General features: G+C 37.7%; 3 protein-coding genes across 3 annotated transcripts; 2 read left to right on the top strand and 1 right to left on the bottom strand.

Moving 5' to 3' along the window:
* Positions 1–2,611: 2,611 nt before the first annotated feature.
* Positions 2,612–6,637, bottom strand: LOC144359450 (uncharacterized). Its single transcript, XM_078012623.2, has 2 exons — positions 6,497–6,637; positions 2,612–3,803 (listed from the first exon to the last, which is right to left on the bottom strand). Exons 1-2 carry the CDS (start codon positions 6,499–6,501, stop codon positions 3,386–3,388), a joined length of 423 nt encoding a protein of 140 aa, XP_077868749.1. The 5' UTR covers positions 6,502–6,637; the 3' UTR covers positions 2,612–3,385.
* Positions 6,638–13,443: 6,806 nt separating this feature from the next.
* Positions 13,444–14,338, top strand: LOC146732811 (uncharacterized). Its single transcript, XM_085491974.1, has 2 exons — positions 13,444–13,960; positions 14,076–14,338. The coding sequence occupies exons 1-2, from the start codon at positions 13,444–13,446 to the stop codon at positions 14,336–14,338; spliced, it is 780 nt and encodes a 259-aa protein (XP_085348100.1).
* Positions 14,339–17,120: 2,782 nt separating this feature from the next.
* On the top strand, positions 17,121–18,122 carry LOC146732810 (uncharacterized). The gene has a single exon (XM_085491973.1). The coding sequence runs from the start codon at positions 17,121–17,123 to the stop codon at positions 18,120–18,122; it is 1,002 nt and encodes a 333-aa protein (XP_085348099.1).
* Positions 18,123–24,785: the final 6,663 nt, after the last annotated feature.

Raw genomic sequence — 24,785 nt, 5'->3', positions numbered from 1 at the left:
GCGCCCAAACGGGCATGCTAAGTATTTATTCAAACAATATAACAGCAATGTGACTAGCTAAACACATACTATGTTCTCAACTGTTTTTTTGTTTCCCTTTATGCTGATGTAAGTAACTTTGGTGTAGGAGAAAAACAGATTTTAATATGTTCTGCTGACATAAATGGGTTTGTTATGGCGATATCAGTACTACCGGTAGCGTAACTATGACATAATGGTTATGTTGGCACATTAGGCCAGAGTAAAATACGCTTACATATGGAGGACGCAACTCCAGCGACCTTTTGAAAAAGGTTTTGTAAGTGCCTTGGCATCCTAAACTGAATGTGAATGCCATAGTCAACTGTATTTAGGTTTATCTCATTTCAAAGTATGCAGGCTTGTGATATTTGTAAAATTTTAAGGCAGTTTAGGTTGTTGTATTGAACTGTATACGACGTTAACTTATCCCAATTGGTTCAAACGTTAGAGCTAACAAGAGATTAGCTAACAAGAGATGTTGATATTATACCATTTTAAAAGGCTTGAATTATTAACCATTATTGCTCGATTGAAAAAGCACACACACAAAAAATATTTATATGGTCAACTCGAAAAATTTCCTATCCAATGTGTAAACATCATTGTGCACATTATTCAGTGGTGGCCATATTTACGCCACTTGTAAGAATTGCTGTTGTGAATACTAGATTAATTACGAGGCTCAACTTACGTCAACATAATTTTTTTTATAAGAATATAGTAACTGTTAGATCCAGGGTGAATTTGGAAGGTTAAAAAAGAAACAGTTTCTTTTTTTTCACCATTTTGTTAAAACCTGCACACTTCAGAATGCCCAGTTTCATGTAAACATTGAAATTGACTGAGAAATACATTTAGCAAGCAGAGTACCCTGTACATTAAGTATATATGAAAACAATCATTGACCAGAGATATTCTTTAATATTATATTATTAATGAGACCTTAAAATGGGATTTTAGATCAAAAATATGTTTTGGGGGCTTTTTTTTGTATGATTATTTTAATTTGTCTGAACAGTGAATTTATAATATTTCTTTGATCAATGAGTACTTTTTCAAAACTTCTGTTCAATTTATATTATGCTTCATGCTGTAAAATAGCACATGATAACGAATTATTGTTTTCTTTCGTGACGGACAAACTAAAAAGATACGGATTCTAGTTAAATTAAAAACCATCATTTGTCCTGTGGGGGCGCTGTCCCATTTCTATTGCCCGTCGGCCCTTCATACCGTATATGATTTGCAATCATCCAAGTCACACGGTTTCGCCACAGGGAGCCCAGGAACTATAATCAACTGTAATAGGCAGTCTCTATGAGCGGCGGGGGGGGGGGGTATCGGCTGGTATCTAGTGTAAGAAATATTTCTTACACTAGATACCAGCCGATACCCCCCCCCCCCGCGCTCATAGAGACTGCGTATTACAGTTGATTGTAGTTCCTGGGCTCCCTGTGGTTTCGCGAGCTCGATTTAAACTTACTCTCCAACGAACCCGTGGTTTGCACTGACAAGTCGCGTACTTACCTCGGCAAAATCCATAGATCTCATAGAATAGACTAGAAGGCGCCTCTAAAGCATGTGCCCAATCAAAATTGGCGTATTATGGGACAACTGGTCGTAAGTAAAATGTAGCGTTGTGTTCCTGATGTTTTTGGCGACCTTTCTACAGATTCCACTTGCCAGGATTGTCTTCGGTATGTGGCCGAGTACTGAGCAAAAACTACAGTTGGTCTATTTATTTATGTAGACTACCGCTTGATTCGGTTACAATGCGTATTTGACGCAGGCACAGTATTCGATGCCAAACGCCACTTCTTTCGACGCACCGCACAGAGACCGGCAAGTAGCCTCCGACTCGAGTCTGTGCAAAATCTTGAAATCATTGCCAAAGTCTCTATTATCAGTTCACAGTTCTTACCTTAGAGAAATATAGTTGGTATGTTTTCAAACGTGTAACGGTTGAAAATCTATGTTCACATAATACTGAGAGCGTATAGCTCGCATCATACACACGAATATTACCGTGCATTTCACGGTGGCCGAATGTCGTATCCGAGTCTGTGTTTCTTCTTTAGTATTAGTGAAAAATATGGAAGCTAATTAATAAAAGGAATTGATCTAATAGGCCCAAATATTAAAAACTCACCATTTTAAGCAGTAAAAAAGTGTTTCCTCTAAAAATTAACGATCCCGGACAGTTGTTTGGGGGATAAGTGGCGACTTTCAATTTTCCGACTTGAGGGCAACATAAGTTTTTTTTTTGGCCTAATCTGTCATCCGGTAAATATGGGTGACTGTAGCAGGGTATAGGCACTGTACTAGTGATATTATTGGTCCCCAGACTCTATATTGGGGAGTCGGATGACAGAATTTTGATAATATTACTATAAAACGGCCACCCATCTAAGTCTTTATGCGGGAATTCGACGGGAACCAGTGTACTGAGCTAGCCCAATCTCCCGCGCAGTTACTTGTATATTTCTACTATCTAACCGCAATGAGCTCTGGGAAGGAGAATGGAAATATGACTGTGAAGGGAAGCAGACATAAACTGAAAGGCGGACTGTAGTCGGATAAATAAGCATAATTGATATAGTACTTTCTTTTATTTACATGTTTATAACAACGATATTTATTACTAAAATCAAACATTCATTTTTTTGCCAGTTGCACTGACCTAAATAGCTCGTTTTTGGATGAAACTAGTCATTGCAAACGTTTTTTGTTTTCAATGATTTTTGTTGGAAAATGTTCATAAATGAATTAACTCAGTCTACGCATGATTGTCTACGCAATTATAAAACATAAATATGCTACGGTGGTCATTTTTGGGCCAGAAAATTTTGTTAGCACCAATGTCATGAAAGTGTATGTAATGTATACGTCCCTTTAATTCGACAAACGAGCTTCGTTTTTCATATTTTTTTCACAGCAAACTGTTGAGCGTAATGAGCGTACTGTAATAATATAAACAAAAAAGTCCTGACACAAATGTGCTACATATTTTGAAGTCAGAATGGACGTGTTTTACACAAAGGTTATGGAAATAGACAACATTTCCACGCCCTTTAATTAGTCAAACGAGTTTTTCACATTTTTTTTTTCAACAAACTGTGCACAGAATATCATGGCACGAATATGCTACTGAACTTAGAAAGAACGCTGACACTTTAGCACCAATGTTTTAGGAATGTACTAGTACGCAATGCATAGGCCCCCTTAATACGACAAACGAGTATCGTTCTTCGTATTTTTTATGGCAAACAAATGAGCGTACTCTGTCACTCCGAGCAGTTCAACAGGTCCAAGGACATGTGAATAAAATCTATGTACATATTATGGCCTGTCTTTGAAAGACAATTTAGTCCAGCAATTCTATTAAATCCGGTTCCAGCCCGCCCTGGTCAGTCCTATTATTGCTCGAGTCTTTTAAATATTCAACTAAAACCCGGAGGCTTCCTTTTGCGGGCAAGTTCCAGTGTCTGCTCTTCGTTGGCCCTGGCACGATACTCTTTTTTTCCGTCACAAATATATCTGGCGAATTCATTCGTGTACGTTTACGCTTCTTTTGAATCAAATCGTGCCTTGTAGTCATTCGTAGTTTGCCTCCTGTACTGATCTTAGCGACTTTTTCCTGTTCGTTTCTTTGCTTTGAAATCGTTTTCACCGTTGCTATGGAGTACGGTTTGGAAACGAGGATCTCCAAATGTTGATGCGGATGGCATTCAGCAGTCAACGCCGGCCCCACTGGAGCCTCTGGGTCGTCTGTGTAAACTGGTCTACAAAATAAAACAAGAGCGATTGAGCAAAGTCGAACGAAAGCAAAAATAAAACTAAAAGCGAATCATCTTTGATTTTCACTTAGTTATAATCATGGAAATATATCTGGTATCTTGGCAACATAATGACGTCATATATCTTTGAGATGCATGGGTTGGAATCATGCCATGTTGAGTGCGTACAGGTGTGTACTCAATGTGTACTAGCATATTTCATACAGTAACACACAGACATCACAATGCGTGAAACTGTGGTTGCGCATGCGTAAAACGTGGCAGCATCCAGGGACTTCCCCCTTTTCTAGGAGCGTGTAATTAGGCCACACTGATTTAATTTTATGGATGACAACCTCTGAAGACCCCAAAACTAATGCGAGAGGGCGAAAAAAAAATCGGCCAAAAAAAAAAATGATGCTAAAACCACAAGACTACGGAGCTATTATTACGAATTTTAACCACAGTGTATCAAAAACAACAAGTCTTTATTTGTAGGAGGCACATGCTGATGTACACATTTCGTATTGTATTACTGTCACAGGTATCAGCTTTGATTTTGAAAAGGCAAGAGGATAAGGCAGATGTTAGCTTTGCCAAAGGCATACACATCAACTCAATAATAAAGAAAAACTTACTGTGTTGTATTGAAAAAAAAATAATTAAAAATGAACAATAAGTTTGTCAACAGCAACCTGGCAATTAACTCCTTTGACATTCAAACTACAGCTTTTAAAGTGACATTTCAGATAGACTAAGTGTAGACACAAATTCTCTAGAACTACTTCAACTATGTAACAAATTATAAGAGGCTCGATATTGAAAAAAAAAACACCAACAAAAATGTGGATGCAGAAAATTATGTACATGTATCTTGATGAAAATGCGTCACTTTATGATCAAAATATTACTGAATGTGTGTGCAAGCAAATTATCCGAATCAGAAAATGAAAAAAAAATAATAAGAAACTTTTCTTCACCCCGTAAGGGGACTTCGGTCAAGAAGCTTCTCCTGCTTTCGTTGCAGTTTTGTCTCCGTTTCACCTCTGAACTTTTATGCTCACGTATTTTGGTGGTGTGGTCGCCATGTTGGATCATTTATGGCAAAATTTGCATGTTTTGAGGCAATCTCTTTCCCATAGGCCTTTGCGCTTTACGTAACGCGCATCTAACTGTGCGGAGTTCGGTTTTGAGGTAGTCCAAAACGAGTTTTACGACAAGTCTGCGCTTTGCAACAATACGAGTCGGCAAGTTCCGGACCGAAAACCGATCTGTGGAGACTCGTCGTCGGAGATTTTTTTTTTTTTTTTTTTTTTTGAGAACAGGCAAAAACTAATGCGCGCGCGGATGTCATCCATAAAATTAAATCGGTGTAGCCTTATTAGGAGGAAGTTGATTCGTATTGTTGATCCCGCTGTCCCCGTTACTATTACTAGTAACCCGTGAATGAGAAAATAAAATGCACTAAGGATGGTCATACTTTGGTGTTCACAACTCTAGTATGAACATTGAGCTGGCACCTGTACCTGCTGCCATGGAAACAATACAAACAATCCCAATAAAACAAGGGCACAAAGTACGTTTCGCTCTGCGGGCCGTCTACGAATTTAAAACAATGGACAAACTTATAAATTACAGTAAACTTGTCGTCGCTCTCCGAAGAGGGAGCGGCGCCGTTGGTTGCTACCTGAGTGGCATTGCGTATCGGTACCGGTTTCTGACCCAGCCAATTTGTTTAGGATGAAGCCAATCATATACAATTTACCAGTTACTTCTGCGTTGGGTGACCGGCTTCTTCCTGCACTCAGTCGATGGCACCATGCAATGGTGTAATAAATTATAAAATAAATATTTTGTCTTATCTGCAACATGTATATACATGCCGGTTGCTATGTCCTTTTTATTTTGTCTGGGGTTCAGTTTGAGGTGGACTTTGCAGAAATACTGTAAAAATACCTTATTTTCGCTTGAAATTAATTTTCGTTGAAAGAATGATTTAGTGAAAATAAAATCCAGTGAATATACCTTTTTCCTATATTTTACATTCAACTCGTCAAAAATCAGTGAAAATAAACTATATAAAAACACCCAAAATGTCTTTTCAGCGAAAATAATTCAAGCTAAAATAAAGTATTTTACAGTAGTTTATTTATTCTCAGACTGTTTCCCGATTCGTTTACATTTTTTGGGGGGAGGGGGAGAAAATCCTCTTGCCTCTACCCCACTGCCACCACACCCCACCCTTTTCAAATGGGAACTCCTAATGCGAGCATGGCCAGCGAGATATGCGTGTCACTAAACCGGCCCGGGAGCGAATATTTGGTTGGGTGCCAGACTGAGATCAACTCAATGCCAGTTTACCGAAATGCGTTTACCGAATACGACTAAAACATAGTACAAAATCCCATTGATTGGGATGTTCTCAGCGACTTCTTGTAGTTTAAAAGTGTGTTCCTTGAAAATAAGAGCAAACAGTTGTCGTGTTGAAATAACGCTAAACATTTGTTTACAATACGTGCTATAAACTAGCCTCATACGGCAGGACATTTCGGTGGTTTCGTGTTGCATTTTCCCTGCGCTATATATTAAGTGACTGTGGTTTGTGGCTATATAAGATAAGACAACCGCTATATAAGATTGCTACACGACTAACAATAACAAAGTATTGAGAGTCTGTATGAACTTGAATCACTACTTGCCTCATTGCTTACGGTCACGTAGTAGTTCTGCCTTCAAGTCAGAGCACAGCGGTGATCAACAACGTGGCTTACGTGCTGTTTTCCAAATGCGATTACATCTCGAAACTTTATTCAGAGTATTCTGACCTACAATTCTCCGAAACCGGTGGTAAACAATGGCTATATGACCGGCTGTTGGGGTCATGTGATGACCTCTATTTACACGGGTAATACCATGTGACAGGAACTTGTGTACTATAGTGATTTTTGATTTACGGATAATAAAACTAAATTACATTAACGGAAGTGACTGATAACTTTTACTATAAAAACCTTAGCATCCCGTTGGCAGGCCAGTCACACTGGTTCTCACTACAAGAGGTTACGATCCCCCCTGCCAAATGTTAAGGAAAATCGAAACGTATAAAGAAAACACGAAACAAAATGACCATGTGAAGGAAACCAGAAAAAATAAAATATGAAAACGCAATCAGACATGGATTTGTAATACTCCATTTTCTACTGAACAAAGTGTATCATTAGTAGCCCAGACTTGTTCAAACCTTTCCAGTTGTTTTATCATTTTGAAATACTGGTACTCCGACTTTATCCGGGCAACAATTCGATTCTTGAATATTTCAAATGGATTCACAAGCAGGTTTTTCTCTCGCTTATTCCGACGAGAGATATGAATTGCTATTTTGGCAGTTGATATAATATACAAGAAGATGCTCTCACACTGACGAGAGAGAAATTTACTCGAATGATGAGGAGGAAGAATAACAAACCACCAATGTGGAACTGAGATACCAGGCTTGAGAAGATTTGTAGACAAATGCTTGATACTACCACAGAGGGCATCAATCACCGGACATTCCAGGAAAATATGCGGCAAAGAATCCAACTCGCCACAAAGTAGCTCCGAGAGTCTGATGTTCGAGTGCACGAAACTTCCGTAGGAAGTCTAGCTATTTAGGCCAGACTTTTTTATTTTATTTATTTTTTTTTATTTGTTTCGCGAGTTTTTATAAGACAATTTTTTTGAGGAGGGCGAAAAAGAAATAAAATTATATCTTTTTTTCCATTAGATTTGTGTGATTCTCAAAGAATTGTAAGTGAGATCATTGATCGGGGAAAAGAAAAGAAATAACATTTTATTCCATGTATAACCTTGTTTCTCATCTGCGCGACACTTCCGTACTTTGATCATGATACTCCCACGAAAATGCAACTTGGATTTGTTATGCGGCGGGCGGTAAAAAAATGAAGATAAAAATAATTTCAGCATTTTTTTTTGCGCTTACAAGTCGGCGGGCGCGAGAAATTACGCTGAAATAAAATTATATTTTTATTTCATTTTTGGCTTCTGTTCATTCGGCGGCCCTGTCATGTAGTCCCAAACATGAATATGACTTTTGCGGCAAAATGCACTATGTGTCAGCAGTTGCAATTTGCACATGAAAAAAAGTCAGGAGAGACAACAATGACACCCAATGTCCCGAACTGTCGTCTGGCACAACAAAAATTAAAAAATATATATATAAAAAACCTGACAACGTAACCTACCTGACAACGGGCGAGGGTAGGACAAAAATTGAAAAAAGGCAAAAGAGCACCGGCAGACATGCAACCCGGAAAAAGTCAGCAGCATATTTTAAGCAGTTTTTAAGTAGCGGAGTGAATGAGTGTGGGTGGGTGGGTACAAACAAGGGCAGCTAGAAGAACGGCTACAGCCCAGTAGTCCGAAGGTCCACGAGGCCGAAGGTTCACGAGACCGAAGGTTCACGAGACCGAAGGTCCACGAGACCGAACATTCGAAAAAAAAAATCATAGACATTGGAGTCAGGTGCGAAAATGTGTCTTCGTATCGACTGTGTAGCCTGACTACATACATTACCTTTGACGTCTAAACTATATAAGCTAATAAAGATAAACCAGGGACGTTATTCATATTCATGGATAAACACAACACATGCAGTTTAAACTCTTTTCGAGCGATTAAAAATCGTCTAGAATATAAACTCCTATATATTTAGAACGATGCATGTGGCAGCTCACCACCCCAACTGCAACGTAACTGCCTATATTTTTTTTTTTCGATGGATAAATATCGTCTAGAACATTCCATCTATTTTGTTACGTTTATTTTTTGTTTGAAATACTTTAAAGAGGGTGTCTTTAAAACAAAGATCGAAGACCCCCCCCCCCCTAAATCGCGACTTTATACACAACTGAAATCGAGGTTCAAAGGGAAATTGGAATTTTACGCACACAAAAGTCTCCAAAGAAACATATTTTAGTATTGCTATCTACGTATCTATCAACACAAAGACCTAAAAAGAAATCTCGATTTTACACCATGAATGCCGCCAATATGAATATATTAGTACTGTTATGTCCGTATCTACCAACTACGCACTAATTAAAATAAACTCTACGAAAAATGGTTCATATTAGCGAGTTATCACAGGGTCTTCGTTCTAAAGATTACCCCACCCAATCTGTAAAACGAAGACCTAAACGGAAATCTCGATTTTACACACATGAATTAGTTCGTAATATATATTGAGACATTTGTGTGTGTAAAATCCCAATTTCCCTTTAAACCTAGACCTCAGTTGTGTATAATGTCGCGATTTAGGGGGAGGGGGTCTTCCATCTTCGGTCTTCGTTTTAAAGACACCCACTTTAAAGTTTGCAGAGTTTTTAAGCAGCATATACTGAGTTGTATGAGTGATATTTGTCATTCTGAATGTGTGCGGATAACGAGATATCGGCCCGTCGTTAATGCATACATTATTATATATTTGCTATATTTATCTCAAGTTTAACATTTGTGACTGTATGTCCTCTGGTGAAGCGTGAAATGTTCGTTTTATTTGTCGAGAATATCGATAGTCCACATCTTTACTCGTTTGTGATTTCTAAAAATGCAGGACATCACGTTATTCGCATACATATCTCCAGATTCAATATGCCGTTGCCGGCAGATAAATACAATGTAATATTTATTGGGTTTCTTTGGTCTTAAATCATATTACTGAAGGAAGTGGGATGGATCATCACATGTAATGGGAAATAAAAGTAACATTTAACATGGAATCATTCACACATAAGTCTGCCTACTTCATTTGCATAGGTTTCTTTTGATGTATTAACTTGAGGGCGCTCTCCTTGACAACCACTAATTAGGTTTATCACAATTTTATTTTGCTGTATTTTTACAGCTTTATAAATTGTTGTTTATCGGATATTATCATTTGGGAACAGTGTTGTTTTTAAATTTAGTTTTAGCAACCTATGTAACCGCATTGTGGGAAATATTAATCTTTTTCACCCTTCATAAATCGAAAACTCGCATCTTCAATACTGCGTCAAATGCGTTGACATGTAGAGAATAAAACAAACTTTCTGTATGTTTACGGCTCACACCGTTCTGCACCATTGGATTATAGTTCTATGGGGGTTCAAGACCGGGAATGTATTCATTTTGAGTCACGGAATACAATGTTAAGTCTATGGGTGGCACGAAATGAAGTAAGACTGATTTGATTGGCCAGTTGATTCAGTTCACCCATCTTATTGCAAAGTAATGAATTTTATTGCATTGCACCTGGTGCACCTGTGTATATTCAATGGCTTTTAGTGTGCAATTAGGAGGGGTCACTCAGAAGCAGCACATCAGTGCGCGTTTTATTGCGTCAAAAACGTTACCAAAGTGAGAAATATGTAACAAATGGATAATACGTAATACAACGAAACCCGGTTCTACATGGAGGTTTTCAGGGGTATATCATTGTTTATTTGCACCTAAACATAAATAAGTTCAAGACTGCGTTGTCTCGAATACGCCTTAGAAAAGAATGTTACTCCGAACTGAATCTGCCATTGATAGTTTATCGTAACGGATGCCTACAAACAAATGTGATATGGGTTAAACTGATTGTGTTTTTCTGCTAATACAAACCAGTGGATGTAGAATGTGAAGAAATCAGTTTCCCCGAGCGAGAGCGAGGCTATCCAAACGATGAAATATGCAAATGTGGGTAGCAACCATGTGTGTGCATTTGTGTTTTTGAAGATTGGTTTGGAAAATCTTGTTCCGCCATGGTCAACTTGCGTGCTTGAAACGTGTGACCATCCTGCGCGGGAAAGTTCCAGCACTGTAAAATAATGGAGTGCAGTCAAAATATTTTAAGCCGCTGAGCTTTTCCACGTCGCAGTTGATACATTTCCGGATGGTCGGGAGCCTTGATATCTCTGATCTATGTTCGTTGTGAATGTCTGACTCTAGGACACGCCCATGTTTGAAATATGTTTTTCGCTCTAATTCCCAATATTGCCCATCCCTGTAAATTACATAGTCGGCTGTTTCTCTATCTATCTATGATATCCAACTGTTGAAAGTATTTATGCTTTTCAATTGGCCGGAAAACACCATCGTAGCAGAAGAAGAAAAAACACATTTTTTTTCTAATTCTCACATTTTACATTCTATTTTAGGGAATTTGATGAAACTTGTTATTTGAGAAAATGTGTCAAACAACAGTGAATATAAACAATGGTTCCAATTTCAAGTATTTATATATTATTGCATAGTTATTTTATGATGTGACCGGAAACGCCATCGTCAGAGGAGAATTTTTTACGGTTTTGAAAACATCGACTTGTAAAGTACAAACGTACAAACATAGTTAAACTACAAATGGCTTGCCCTATACATGCTGGAAGCAGCATTAACAAATATCTACCAAATTTGCCCCCCCAAAAAACACATTTCCCACCATCTTAATGTGTTCAAGTAGAGTTGTGCATTGGGGAATACAATGAACTAAAGATAGTTTGTACTTTATAGGTTGAATAGGTTGAAATGATCAATTTTTTTTAGCTGAGGTAAAAATAATAATTGTATGAAACAATTGCTCAGTATGGCAAAGATTTTGGCGGGAAACTTATTCGGGGGGGACGACGGCGGACGACAGACATTTTGTCACTACTATGACTTAGCCTTCCACTTCATTACGGGCAAGCCAATAAAACGAAAGCGAAAGACCATTACTTAAGCGTGAAATACGGTTGGAAATTAGGAAAATATTCTAATTTCAATTATTCGTATCCATATTTCAGATTTACTATTTAGTTGGCCCACGCATTCGACATAATAAAAACAATCGAAACTTAGTAAAAGTGATAAAAACGATAAAAACAGTAAAAAAATAAGTAAAATAAATGAAAATAGATAATAATAACAATATTTTCATCCAAAAAAAAAATAGTCCATTCACAACATCTGATTTTAATCAGATTGCCTCTGACAGTTGTGTCCGCAACATCATTCTCTGCCAGAATTATAACTTTTATTTAATGTAATGACAACGTTGTACGACCCTGTATACAACACGAATGCCGGAACCTCACTCCGAGGGCGCATGACTTGTAACATGTCATTGGTGTGCGTTACGCTAATTCAAGGTCATTATGAACGCGCGCGCGTACATCAGGGACAAGCATGGACGGCTACAGCCTCTAGTGTACTCAGGAAGAGTCATCAATTCGAAGTTTCATAAAAGAAAAACGTACAAAGTGCAAAACGTTGGTGTATAAAAAACGAGAAAAGATGGCGTACATCAAACCCGGCATTGGAAGAGGATTTATTTTGATTTACCAAGGTCATAGGTATCAGAAAAATAAATCCACCAACACCACACTATCTTGGAGATGTTGGAGAAAGACTTGCAGAGGAAGAGTGACCACTGATGTTTTTCCCATTCAAGAAGATGCCAGACCCAATTTTGTGCAGGTAATTATTTTCAACAATATACAACAATATAGTAATATATAATAATATTCATTCTATTGTAAAATAAAACGACGTATATGCGGTTATGGAAAAACCAATCCAATTTCCATTTGGTAACTTGTTACGAATGTTTCTCTGATACAATGACGCAATGTAGAGCGTGATAATCGGAAGCTCGTGCGTGTTATGCAAAACATACAGACGTGCTAAAGGGGTGTCTTTAAAACGAAGACTGAAGATCGAAGACGCCCTTCCCCCTAAATTGTTAACATGCGGGGACTGTGCCATTCATGGCTTGTTTTACGATAAATCATATACTATTGATTTTAAACGAATGCAGTATCAAAGGAGATTTGAAAATGCTCAAAATGTCCAACGGTAACCACATTGCCTCTTTGAGTACATGGCTGAGTATTCATCACACAATGATGAATATGAATAAGATGAACTTGCTTTTAATATTTTGTTCATAAACATGATGATCTGCAGAAAATCGTGGAATAATGGAAGTAGTTTTCGCATATTGCACGTGAACTGATTTCTTGATGTGTAAAGTTGTGTTTAATACAAATAAAAATATTAATTACTTTATTAATTGTACTATTTTGTTGTTGAAACGTTTTTGTTTACGTTACATTACGACCCTTAAGTAACCTTACATCACAATGCAATAAAACGTAGTCGTTTTCATTTGTCTATATGAAATTACTTTCTAAAACTGTCACAGATAACTAACCAGCATAATCACGAGGGAGAGTGGGAACTGATTCAAAAAGAAGATATGATGAGAGAGGTAAAGCAAAAACTAGCGGAAGACCCAAGTAAACCTATCAAGCGTGTGTTCAATGATGCTGCTGGTAGAAGAGAAGACAGAGGCGAAGATGTACCTGTCTATGCAAGTCTACGGTCAAGAATGCACAGATGCAGACAAGAAAATTTACCACCCATTCCACGACGCATTGAAGACGTCCAGATAGAAGGTGAGTGGACAAGGTCTTGGCGTGGAAGAAGGTTTCTATCACTTGTTGACAATGGTCTTGGTGTTCTGATCTTCCTAACAACGGGATGCCTCAGGATCTTATCAGAAGTTTCAATAGTATATATTGACGGGACATTCAAGGCATCTCCTCCTCCGTATGTGCAACTAGTTACGATCCATGGGCGCTACATGGGTAATGTTATTACATTAGCATATGCACTGATGAATGGTAAACGATTAGAGCAGTATAGAAGAGTCCTCCAACACCTAAAAGACCGTACGGCTGCAGCGGGAAGGCAATTTGCCCCAACGACTGTGATCTCAGACTATGAGATGTCTATACGCCAAGCATTTGAAGCAGAATTTCCTGGTATCAGTGTAAAAGGCTGCTACTTCCACCTGACGCAATGTTTTTGGAGGAAGATCCAAGAGTTGGGACTGGTAAATGCCTATAACAACCACAGAAGAACACAACGCCTGTTGAGGAAAGTATTTGCTTTGGGGTATTTGCCAGTCGCTTTAGTAAGACAGAATTTTGGTTTGCTAAGGCGTAGTAGGCAGGCAAGGCGAGTCACAAGGATACACCCTGCAGTAGAAGATTTCCTAGAATATGTGCAGAATATATTCATCGATGGTCAGTTTGCTATTCCTAGTTGGAATGTATTCCAAAGAAACATGGAGATGAGGACTACAAACATAGTTGAAGGTATGAAGAATTGTATTAAAGGATAAAACATATTTATGTGATTTTCATTATCGTCGTCATAGCTGTAGATATGCAAAAAATTGAATCGTTTTTAAAATGCTTTTTTTAATTACAGGTCTTCATCTGAAGTGGAACCGAGAAGTGGGGATTCACCATCCTTCTCTGTGGATCTTCATCAGATGGTTGAAGGATGAGGAGCGGAGTGAAAGAACTGTAATTCAACAGGCTAGAAGAGGGATACTCCGCCACGTGAGAAGGAGGAAATGGAGAGATCTGGAAAGGAGAATTGTGCGTCTTCGTACGCAATATAACGAAGGAGAAATAAATTTAACCCAGTATTGGCGAGCCATCACTTACGCAATAAAAACGTACAATTAGACAGACAGTAACATCTGGCGACAAAAGGACATAGATTGGACATTTTAAGTCTTAGATCCAATATAATGAGATGTAATAGTGTTTGTTCTCTCCCAGAGAGACTTTGATATAGTTATGAACATGTTGTTAAACTTAAAGAGGCCATATGGATAACTTTAAGCATTTTTGAGAATTTAAAAAAAGTATTTTATGTATATGATTTATCGAGGAATACAAGTGTACTTTTGTAGCGATTTTAGAGGTATTAGTTTGGCAAAGAATGCGACACTCAATCTAATTTGATTTACCTATACATATAGGTAATTCCTTTAGCACAGGCGCACTAAATGTTTTGCCTTTTTCCGCGAACGTCTCGGAATACTTCTAAGATCGCTACACAAAGTGCACTGTTATTTCACGATGAGCCATATAATATTGATATCTTGAGGAATGCATAATGAAAGGAAGATTATTTAAAATGCTAAACAATGCTCACAGTTATCCATATTGCCTCTTTAATTTAATTTTTCAATGACCTTTTCGAGTTTTATTGATGTTAAGAGTGTTAACATTACAAAATAGCATGATGAAACACGCACAATCTACAGGCGTATTTATTAGTAATAGGTGCATTTTATGCAAGTCGTTATACTTAAATTTGTCTAGCTGATTTTTATTTTTAGTATTCTATCCAAATCTGTCCATTTCTTTAATTGTGGCGTTGTTTATGTTTGATAATGGAAATATTTTCTAAATATATTTCACAAAGTCGGGATAGGTCGAATATAATTATGGTGAGCGAAACGTCAAGTGGGAAGAACTTGAGTCATACATAAATACTTTTGTCATATGAGGTTTGGGAACTAATGATGATTTGACATATAAACAAGTTAAGAAAAATCTGCAGAAACCCGTGCCGAAAAAATTATTTTGCTCAACTTTACGTGAAATATAAAACAAATTGGAGGCAAATCTACCATAACCCCAGAGTGTATTATATAACCATCTGCATTTAGCTCGGTAATATTATATTACCAACTATAGAGCAATGTTCAGTATGAACAAATTAAATGTTTCTTTGTTAATTAAGTAAACACTAATTACTATCTGTTGCAATGAGCTACAGTTTATGTTTAAACGCGTTTGTAAGTATTTATAAACATCGGTGTCTTGTTTTCATTCAAATCCTAATGGGTAGTTGTGATTGGCCCAGAGCAATGCCCACCGATACGCACGCATACTTCAATCATGCACGCCCACTTAATTTGAAATGCATTCGGAGGGTGATTGGCTGACTCGACGTGACTCATGACTCTATTTATGAAGACTGAACTATACTATCCCCGGATTGGTCAATCGGTATTCTGCAGCGATTTTGAATTTACAAGCATTTATTTTTATTTATGTTTATAACGTATGCACCTTGATGCAACGGATAATACAACACTAGACATTGTTCTTATATACTTACTGTTATATACACTTGTACTGTTTCTACTGATGATTACTACAATTATGTGTGATTATTACTATATACAATTATGTATGGTACGTTAGATATTGTGCTAGGATTACTATTATATACACTGTTTTGTTGGACTTTGCGCAATTATTTTTGTGTATGTGCCAAATAAAATATAATATCACATCTCGCACTGTTGTGTGATTACTATTATATATACCGTGGTATGTAGTTCCATCTATTTGTTCGCCACGGGTCAGTGTTCACATAATGTAAATGCTGTTCATTATGTGCAGGATAAAGTCAGAATAGAAAGTATCTTCTATGCTATAATGTCCAAACCCAAAAATAAAATGTCCAGGCCGCATCGCAGACAAATACATTGTTGCTGGAGGACTTTCCACTTGAATTGTACAGCGTTCTACGACTTATTATGAAGTACATGGACATTGTGCTGCGGTAATTTGTAACAAATTTCGCGTTTTGTAATAATTTTGACGAATTCTGTAATAAAAACGCGTATTGTAATACCTGTCGACGCGTTTTGTAATAATAAAAGTCTACGCGTTTTGTAATACAAAAAGTCTACGCATTTTGTAATAACGTCGTTATGCATTTTGTAATAAACAGCTGTTAAATAAAATATGCTTTCATCAAGATAATGTAAATTCGACAAATATGTGTACTTTTCTTTCTCGCGTATTTTTAAAACAATCCTAGAGGAGATTAATTATTTAGAATCAATGTAATATACGTGTATTTATTATATATAAATGTATATAAGTTCCACGATAATTGTACCATTATTTCCAAATAATTTGCTTGTGAAAACTCATAATAAACAAATAAAAGTTTGTTATATTTATTGTATATATAGTTATGTTAACTCATACAAATATATACGATGGTTCCAAGATACCTTTTTAACAACCTCACATCATGGCAAAAATGGAAAACAAATCCTGCACAGAAAACAATTCTGCAGAAAATTCAGACTGAAAAAAACACACAGAAAGAATTACATAAATCCGCGCAGAAGAAAATTTGGGGCTCAGCGCTGCGCAAATCGAAAACATTTTTTGCGCAGATTCTCTGCCATCATCTCCCACAGAATTTCTAATGGTAGACCCCTTAAATAATCGCATTTTCTATTTTCGGTCTCGTGAACCTTCGGACTTGTGAACCTTCGGTCTTGTGAACCTTCGGTCTCGTGAACCTTCGGTCTCGTGAACCTTCGGACAACTGGGATGTCCCCATTACCATCGTGAGAACAGTTTAGTTTTGAGTGTAGTTTCTGGATTCAAGTTTGAATTGCTCGCCGACTATGACATTATTGCTATTATGCCAAAGCGTGTAGACGAAGACACTCGGAAGAAGATTATTCGTCTTTTCTTTGATGGAAATAGTTTGCGAATGGTCGCCAAGGAAGTTGGACTAGCGGGGGCAACGGTCCAAGAGATTGTGAGGCATTTCCGTCGCACCGGTTGGATACGTTCCGACAAAAGTAGCGGCCGTCGTCGACTGAAATCTGCACAGGAAATCGTTGAGTTTATGGAATTTCGTCTCTTACAGAAACCATTCCTAACGGCAAAGGAAATACGCATGTCTCTTTTGAGGGAAAATATTTGCGTACAGGAAAATTTGCCTTCGGTGCGTATGGTACATCATATAATGAAAAGTGATTTGAATTATTCGTTCAAAAAAATAAGTCAAACTCCTACTGAGCAAGTCACTGAAAAAAATATGGAACGAATATTACAATATATAGACACTGTTTCTCAGCTTGATCCACAAACTTTGCACTTTTTCGACGAGACTGGTGTGAAGAGAACGACGCCATATCGCAATTACGGTCACAGTTTACGCGGTCAAAGAGCTGTCGAGTTTCAACGCTATGCTTCTGACGTAAATTTTACAGTGAATCTCTTACACAACGCCCGAGGTGTAAGTAACTTCAACATTTTAGACGGTCCTTCCAATGGACTCGAAATGCTTAATTTTTTTGAAGAGACCATGGAGTTATTCGACGAGAATGGGCAACATGTATTGTCACAAGGCGATACAGTAATAATGGATAATTGTGGTGTTCACCATGGCCGAATAACTGAGCCAGCGCTTCGTGAAATGTTGGCAACAAGAAATGTTACGCTACTTTTTCAACCACCATACTCACCTGAATTTAATTCATGTGAAATGTGTTTTCGTCAAGTGAAGAGAAAATTACGAGAAAATGATATGTTTGCCGTGTTATTTACCGAGACTGCTATTATTGACGCACTTGCATCAATAACGCCCTTGATGTCACGCAATTTCTTTCGTTTTTGTGGAATTGCCATAGACTAGATATAGATAACATTAAAAATATACTAAATTTTGCTGGTGGAGCTTTATCACAAAACTTACTGGAAAGTGTAAATTGATAAATAAACATGTTTTTTTTTCTTCAAAAATGTTGTCGATCTCTTGATTATTTATTCATACGAGTTGCGTATGGGGTAGGTCTGCCACTAAAATTAACTGTTCAGGGTTAGGGTTGACCAATAGAAACACTGGATGGAGAGATAAAACCGTTGAAATTATTTGAATTCTTTACATAGTTTGAGGTTAGATCATTGTTGATTATTTTGTTTTCAAAACAATTCGTTTCCCTGGAGTTTCAAATAATGATCAATCTTTTAAAATTAAAGTGTGTTTTGCTGTTTGTGTGCCTTATTCAATCATAATATCGCCCAGTTTTTGCACAATTCGTATTTTTTGTTGTTCTTCGGCTAGATATGTATATATAATTTTAGTGGCCATGAAAGTATGCTCATTCAGATAAGTAATATCTTTAACGCCAACAACAGCACCGTGACCTGACCGAGTTGAAAAAGCAGCAGCGACACTTCATCTGCTTGGCCAACAAAATGTGAAATGTCATTGAAATTTAGAGAGTTGCTTGGGCGCGCTCAAAATATTATTATTTATTATCCTGAATAAATAACAAAACAAATTATTACATGAATTAGTTTTTGTTCGGTTCACATGCAAAGTCTAGTTGGTAGTATTTCGATCCTGAAATACACGTCATATAAATATGGCTTGCGTTAAACTTGAGCACTGAAGCGAAGCCATCGAGAACCATGAAAAACATGGATCTCCGCCACAAAAATACACGGTTTCCAGTAGCTTTGTGGCCTTTGCGATGGCAAATTTGGCACGTACTTCTGATGTTGGTACCAACGGGCTCAGGCTCTTGAACGGGGCGATCCAATTAGGCCCTCTGTGACGCTATCGCCATTTTCTCGTCTTTTAAACATGAAATTTCTTTCACGAGGGCGTCTTCTTTCTGTTTCTTCCAATTCTTGGGTCGATTGCAATTTTCGGCAATATTTCCAAATTCCAACTGTTTAGGTCGACTACCAGTTATAGATTCGGAATTACCTAACCGATTTGGTGCTGGTGAACAACCCTCTGTGATTATAACTTTTATACGGAGGTAATCGGCATTGGGCACGGTCTTGGCACATCGAAACATGTCCTGCATGTCAAAGTCGCAGTCCGACAATGTTACGGAGATCCCTTCATCATTTTCATACCTTATTTGAAAGACACTGTCTGCTAGCCTTGTTACGTTACTTCTAATGAACCGTTCAAACTCACTGTATGTTTTCATACATTCGGAATATCGTTGCAAAACACGAGATCTGAACGATATTTGAAACTGGTACATGGTGACGGTATATATTAGTACTAGTATGTAAAACAATATAAGTAGAAGATTCCTGGGAAAGACTGACTGGGCGCTGTATGACAAACTGGCAATGGGACATACCATTATGCGCAAACGCGACACTCACAATGATAATATTTTTAATAGGACTGTATATAAACCCATTGACAACATCTCAACAAACTAACAATCGAAGGAATTTACTTTTAACGTTTCTTGTTAATATTCATTTCCAGTTTTATGTTCGTATTATATTTCTTCCAAGTGTTACACAGCAATGATTGTTATACCTACAAAGCAATGGAATATTCCAACTACTACTGTTCCTCGTGCCCACACATCAAAGGCATACCGCGTCCGGTGTTTTGATTAACTGGCACGTGAGAGTATGTGTAACTTTATTGCGTCTACAACGGTCGTTGGGGCGTCTAGCAAAGTGTCTGGGGGATGTTGCAAAGTCCCTCGGTAATTACCTAGCGGGTGCGTGAGTTAGGTGTATGTAAATATCTTGCGCTCGCTGTAAGATGATGGCAGTTTTATTTCAGGGGAACTTTTACGTTTGTTGACCCCAGGTCACGCGATAAACTAGTTTTATGAGTTTCAAAGTAAAGTCCTTTTACAGTGAAATTCAGAAAGCTTGTACCTTAGTTTATAACATTATTTATAACAATTTGTAAATACCGATCATCTTTCATTCATACTGCGGTAGTCAAGCAAGTGTTCAAAACGTAATAAAAAAGACGCCGCCATCGGTGCGCGTGGCCCAATCAATTGACTAGCTGTCAGCTAACTTGTCAAACAAAAACATCGACGCGCCAAACTGAAAAGGTTGACGCGCCAAAATAAAAATGTTAAACCACGCCCACTGCTTCTGAGCACATCAAACTCGTCAGCTGACTACTAAACATGGCCGGTAACGTGAGTAACACGGGCAGAAAATTTAAACGAGGTGCTGAAACATCGGGGCATTCGTAAAATATGGCAGCGATCCGTTCATTGTAGATCAAGCAAGGGCAACAGAGGTTTTTACCATAAGCTAGGTGATGGTGACTTGGAGCTGATCGAAACTTTGAAAAGATTACAACCATCTATAACGTATCGTGCTATAGCTGCGGTTCCGTAGCTCTTTGGTGCGACCTACAATCGAATTTCGCCCTAACAATTTCATTTGGACGTCTTTTTTTTAATTTTGTTGTTGTACGTCGAACATAGAGCTACGGGATCTATCACCGTTTAAAAACAGAAATCTGGCATACGTAAATTAATCGCTTTTGCTTTCGATTACGATGGTGTGACATACCTTTATTGTGAATTGATAGCTGGATAAATAACATACAAACTTTTGTTTGCAATTTGTGTTTATAAATAAGCAATAATTTGTGATATTTTACAATTACCGCGGAAACCAAGCAAATTACGAGAAAACGACAGCCATTGACATCCCACACTCCCTAGCGCAGAATAAATGTAATCTCGTTTGGCGGTCATGTGATACAGTGGCGGAAGAATAAAACTCACTCTTCCCGTTATTCTAATTGTTCCAACAAAGCAATCACATACAGTATTTATAATTGTATGATTTTTGTTTAATAATAGAAACTAGTTGCATAAACGCAATTTATCTACTGATTTCGGTCACGTGGTACAAAATTATAGGTCTCGCGTAATTTGCTATAGGTCTCGCGTAACTCTGTAGTCCAAAATGGCGTCTTTCGTCTTGTTATTTTTCTGCGACTCGGTGTACGATAAATAAAGTCAATTTTTTATGACCACCGTCATCATTTCACAGCGCAAATAGGTTCTGGTCATTGTTTGGAAGTAAATAAACATAGCGAGTACTTTCGAAGGTCTTAAAATGTGATTTTCGCGACGACCAAATTTGGCATGTGGATTTTAACCGGTATTCAGTCGCACAAGGCCCCATAGCCCTATGGGCCGGCCAGAGTCAGTTCACGTAAATAATGCGGTCGGCAACATAGGGCTATGATTCCACAGCTAATCGTGCTATTGCAGACCATATCAATGAGCATGGTGAAGTTGTAGAAAATGTTTCAATCACTACTATTTCGCGGACAGTTCGAACCCGATTGTCAGGCGGCCGATGGACTTACAAAACACTAACACCGGTAGCCTTGGAGAAATTCACGGACGCTAACATAGCATATTGCGATATATATGTAAATTTTCTGCACACCCAAGCCCCAAATACACCCGTATTACTCCCCCGAGCTAAACCCGGTCGAATTTGTATCTGGGAAACTTAAGAAAACACTGAATATAACGCGCTAGCCAGAATTGATCTTCCCTTGCGATACTGGAAGCATTACGAGAAATCAAACCATCCGATGTGCTGGGATATTACCGAGCTGTTGGGTTCTTAAATATCAATGCTGACGCTTATGAACAAAAAAAATGTTCCTGGTCACAATGTATAGATGACAAAAATAATTAATGTCAGCAATGTATTTTTCACAAAACGACTGCAATCCAAACTGCCACATATGGGGACTAAATAACGATATATTGAAATATTTTGAACTAATAACTTTACTGAACTTGGTGTTAAAATGCACTGTTGTACAACACTTTACAATGTATTTTGTTTATGCTTTGTCATATTTGTATGTTTATTGTGTTATTGCTCTGCCAGCAAACAATTCTCTTTGGGTTTCAAATTGACAATTTTAGTTTCAACTGAAAACATACTTATTCATTTTTTTCAAAACGCTCTTATCATAACTATTTGCCATCAGCACAAATATGTTACCCCTAAAGTTACAAAATAATAGCAAATAACACGAACTCTCAATTACACGAACTCTCTTCCGCTGTTAAGCGTGCAATTGCCCGTAAACTGGTATATCCAGCCCTTCGTAAGGCAGAAACATACTTTAAAAGTTCAGAGTCAATATTTTGGAGCCATGATTCCAGTTGATTTTCTCTGGTTGGCGTTTGAAACGGCCGTAAATCTCTGCTAGACTTCATTTTGTCTGGCACCGCACGTGAACAGGTTGTTTTGAAGCAGTGGGCGTGGTTTATCATTTTTATTTTGGCGCGTCAACCTTTTCAGTTTGGCGCGTCGATGTTTTCGTTTGACAAGTTAGCTGACAGCTAGTCAATTGATTGGGCCACGCGCACCGGTGGCGGCGTCTTTTTTATTACGTTTTGAACACTTGCTTGACTTCCGCAGTACAATGATTGTTGTCTGCGCCCACGACACGCAAGCCCTCAAGTGACTGCCCACTTATTCAAAATAAAGGGCTTTGTTGATTGGATGATGTTGAACTAGCATATAAATATTAATTAGAACACGAGATGATGTCACCTTATCATTTTTGAATTGGTTAATTTGAATTCCCCCAGACATTTTGATTTTTTTAAAATTATAAATATAAGAAGTTTATAACAACCACAGCTTTATGCATTTCATTGTAACGCCGAAGCTGCTATTAATATCCGGCCAACAAAATAAGAAAAAATTGAAAATTAGTACAGAATTGTAAATATTTTTAATACTCGAGTAATAAAAAACATAAATGAGAAAACATAACACATGCCATAAATAATAGAGAAATCTAAGTGACACACAAACATGACACATAATTACGAAAAGGAAAAATAGTCATTAAATTCACTCACAAGTTCAATACAATTGGATTGTCGGATATAAAAAAAAAGAAAGGGCGAAATTATTTGACGTTTGTGTGAGCATGGATGTACTAATCCATGGTGTGAGTATTGAAGCCAAGCTTTGTGATGTCAATCCAGTATGGTATAGGTTTACCACTTTCATCTGGAATTGAACGCAAAGATTTCCACTTTACAGTGAGTTGGTGACCGTGACATTGATTAGCTAAGTAATATTATAGCATAGTGATGACCAAAGTGATAATTTCATTCATCTGAAATTTGATGGGAATCCCTATGCATGCACTAACGTTAGTACCTTCCATGCATGAACATTAGTTACTGACAAATGAATGCATTTTACTACTAATAGCAAACAGTTGCCACGGTGATGGAAATATGACACATTACTCTTTATGATGTTGAACGATTCACATGATTATAGAATTGGAATATACTACTCCAGATATCAAGTCTTATTGTAATCGAACAAACGAAACGAAACGGGATAACACACAAATTAATGAAAATTAAACTGTAATCAGTGAAAATAGGTTTATACGCACAATATTTATAAATATTTTGTCATTGTGTGTGTTATCCTGTTTCGTATCGTTAAACCAGATATCAACGCAGACTGCATAGCAACTCGGAGCCGAATGGTCGTTGGGGATGGTAAAGCAAATTTTGTTTTCGTCCCAGGTCCCAGATATTCATCGGTAAGTTAAATGGCCTACCATAACCAGTGGCGGCGGCACGGGGGCAGAGGGGCGGTCGTCCCCTCGAAACATGTTGGGGGCGTCGCCCCTCCAAACTCAACTCACGCTGAAACCCTTTATGTCAGCAAAATTTGCCCCTCAAAATGTAGGAAATGGCGTTTCAGAGGGTCTATATTTCAAATGTATCCCACTTTTTTATTTCACCTCAAATCTGCAAAACCTATTGCGTGAAATTTTGCACGAGGTGCCGAGATCTAGACTGAAACGCTATTTTCTGCATTTTGAGGGGCAAATTTTGCTGAGACAAAGGGTTTCAGCTTGATTTTTTCGGGTGGGGCCCCCATGCTCACTACTTGCGAGCAAAGGGCGAGATGTGTTAAAATTGTCTGGGACGCTTGCAATGTTCACTCGGAATGTTGATGTTCTATTGTTGTTGTTGAGATGTAGATTATAATCGTTATTGCTATCGTACCCCGTTGTGTCGTCACAGGAAGCGCTGTCTCAGCACCGACGAAGAACGCCGACCGCCAGCGTCAATGATCGTATCCCATATTTGAGGTGTAATAATAATAATAATCATTTTTATTGTTATCGTATCCTCTATGGGACTTTGATTATAAAATACAATAAAGGTATGGCAATGAAAAAAAAATTAAATGAGATTGAAAGAGTATAAAACAAAGTTATTAATAAAATATAATAAATAAAGTAAATGTTTTTATTCATTTTGAGGATGCTGGTAGTACCTTTTTCAAGTTGTTCTCCCTGATTTTAAAACAATCGTCTATGTACTTAGCAATTTGAGGAGCTAATTTGTTACTACCATTGTTTAGTATTTCAACTATTTTTCTTTGTCAGGAAGTTTTGGAGGTAGCATCAAATTTTTGGGAAGCTAATTTTTTTTTTTTTTTTTTTATAGAGATCGCATTTAAGAAAGAGGTGTTTTTT

This window comes from Saccoglossus kowalevskii, chromosome 17, assembly GCF_978046115.1.
Source record: "Saccoglossus kowalevskii chromosome 17, keSacKowa6.1, whole genome shotgun sequence".
Lineage (NCBI taxonomy): Eukaryota > Metazoa > Hemichordata > Enteropneusta > Harrimaniidae > Saccoglossus > Saccoglossus kowalevskii.
Note: the sequence above shows the minus strand (reverse complement) of the source record. Positions and strands in the feature narration are given on the sequence as shown.

Excerpts from the sequence above, each read along its gene's own strand:
- LOC146732811 (XM_085491974.1), top strand. The coding sequence starts at position 13,444 with ATGGGTAATGTTATTACATTAGCATATGCACTGATGAATGGTAAACGA. Across the intron at positions 13,961-14,075 it reads GACTACAAACATAGTTGAAG|GTCTTCATCTGAAGTGGAAC; the intron begins GTATGAAGAATT and ends TTTTAATTACAG.
- LOC146732810 (XM_085491973.1), top strand. The coding sequence starts at position 17,121 with ATGCCAAAGCGTGTAGACGAAGACACTCGGAAGAAGATTATTCGTCTT.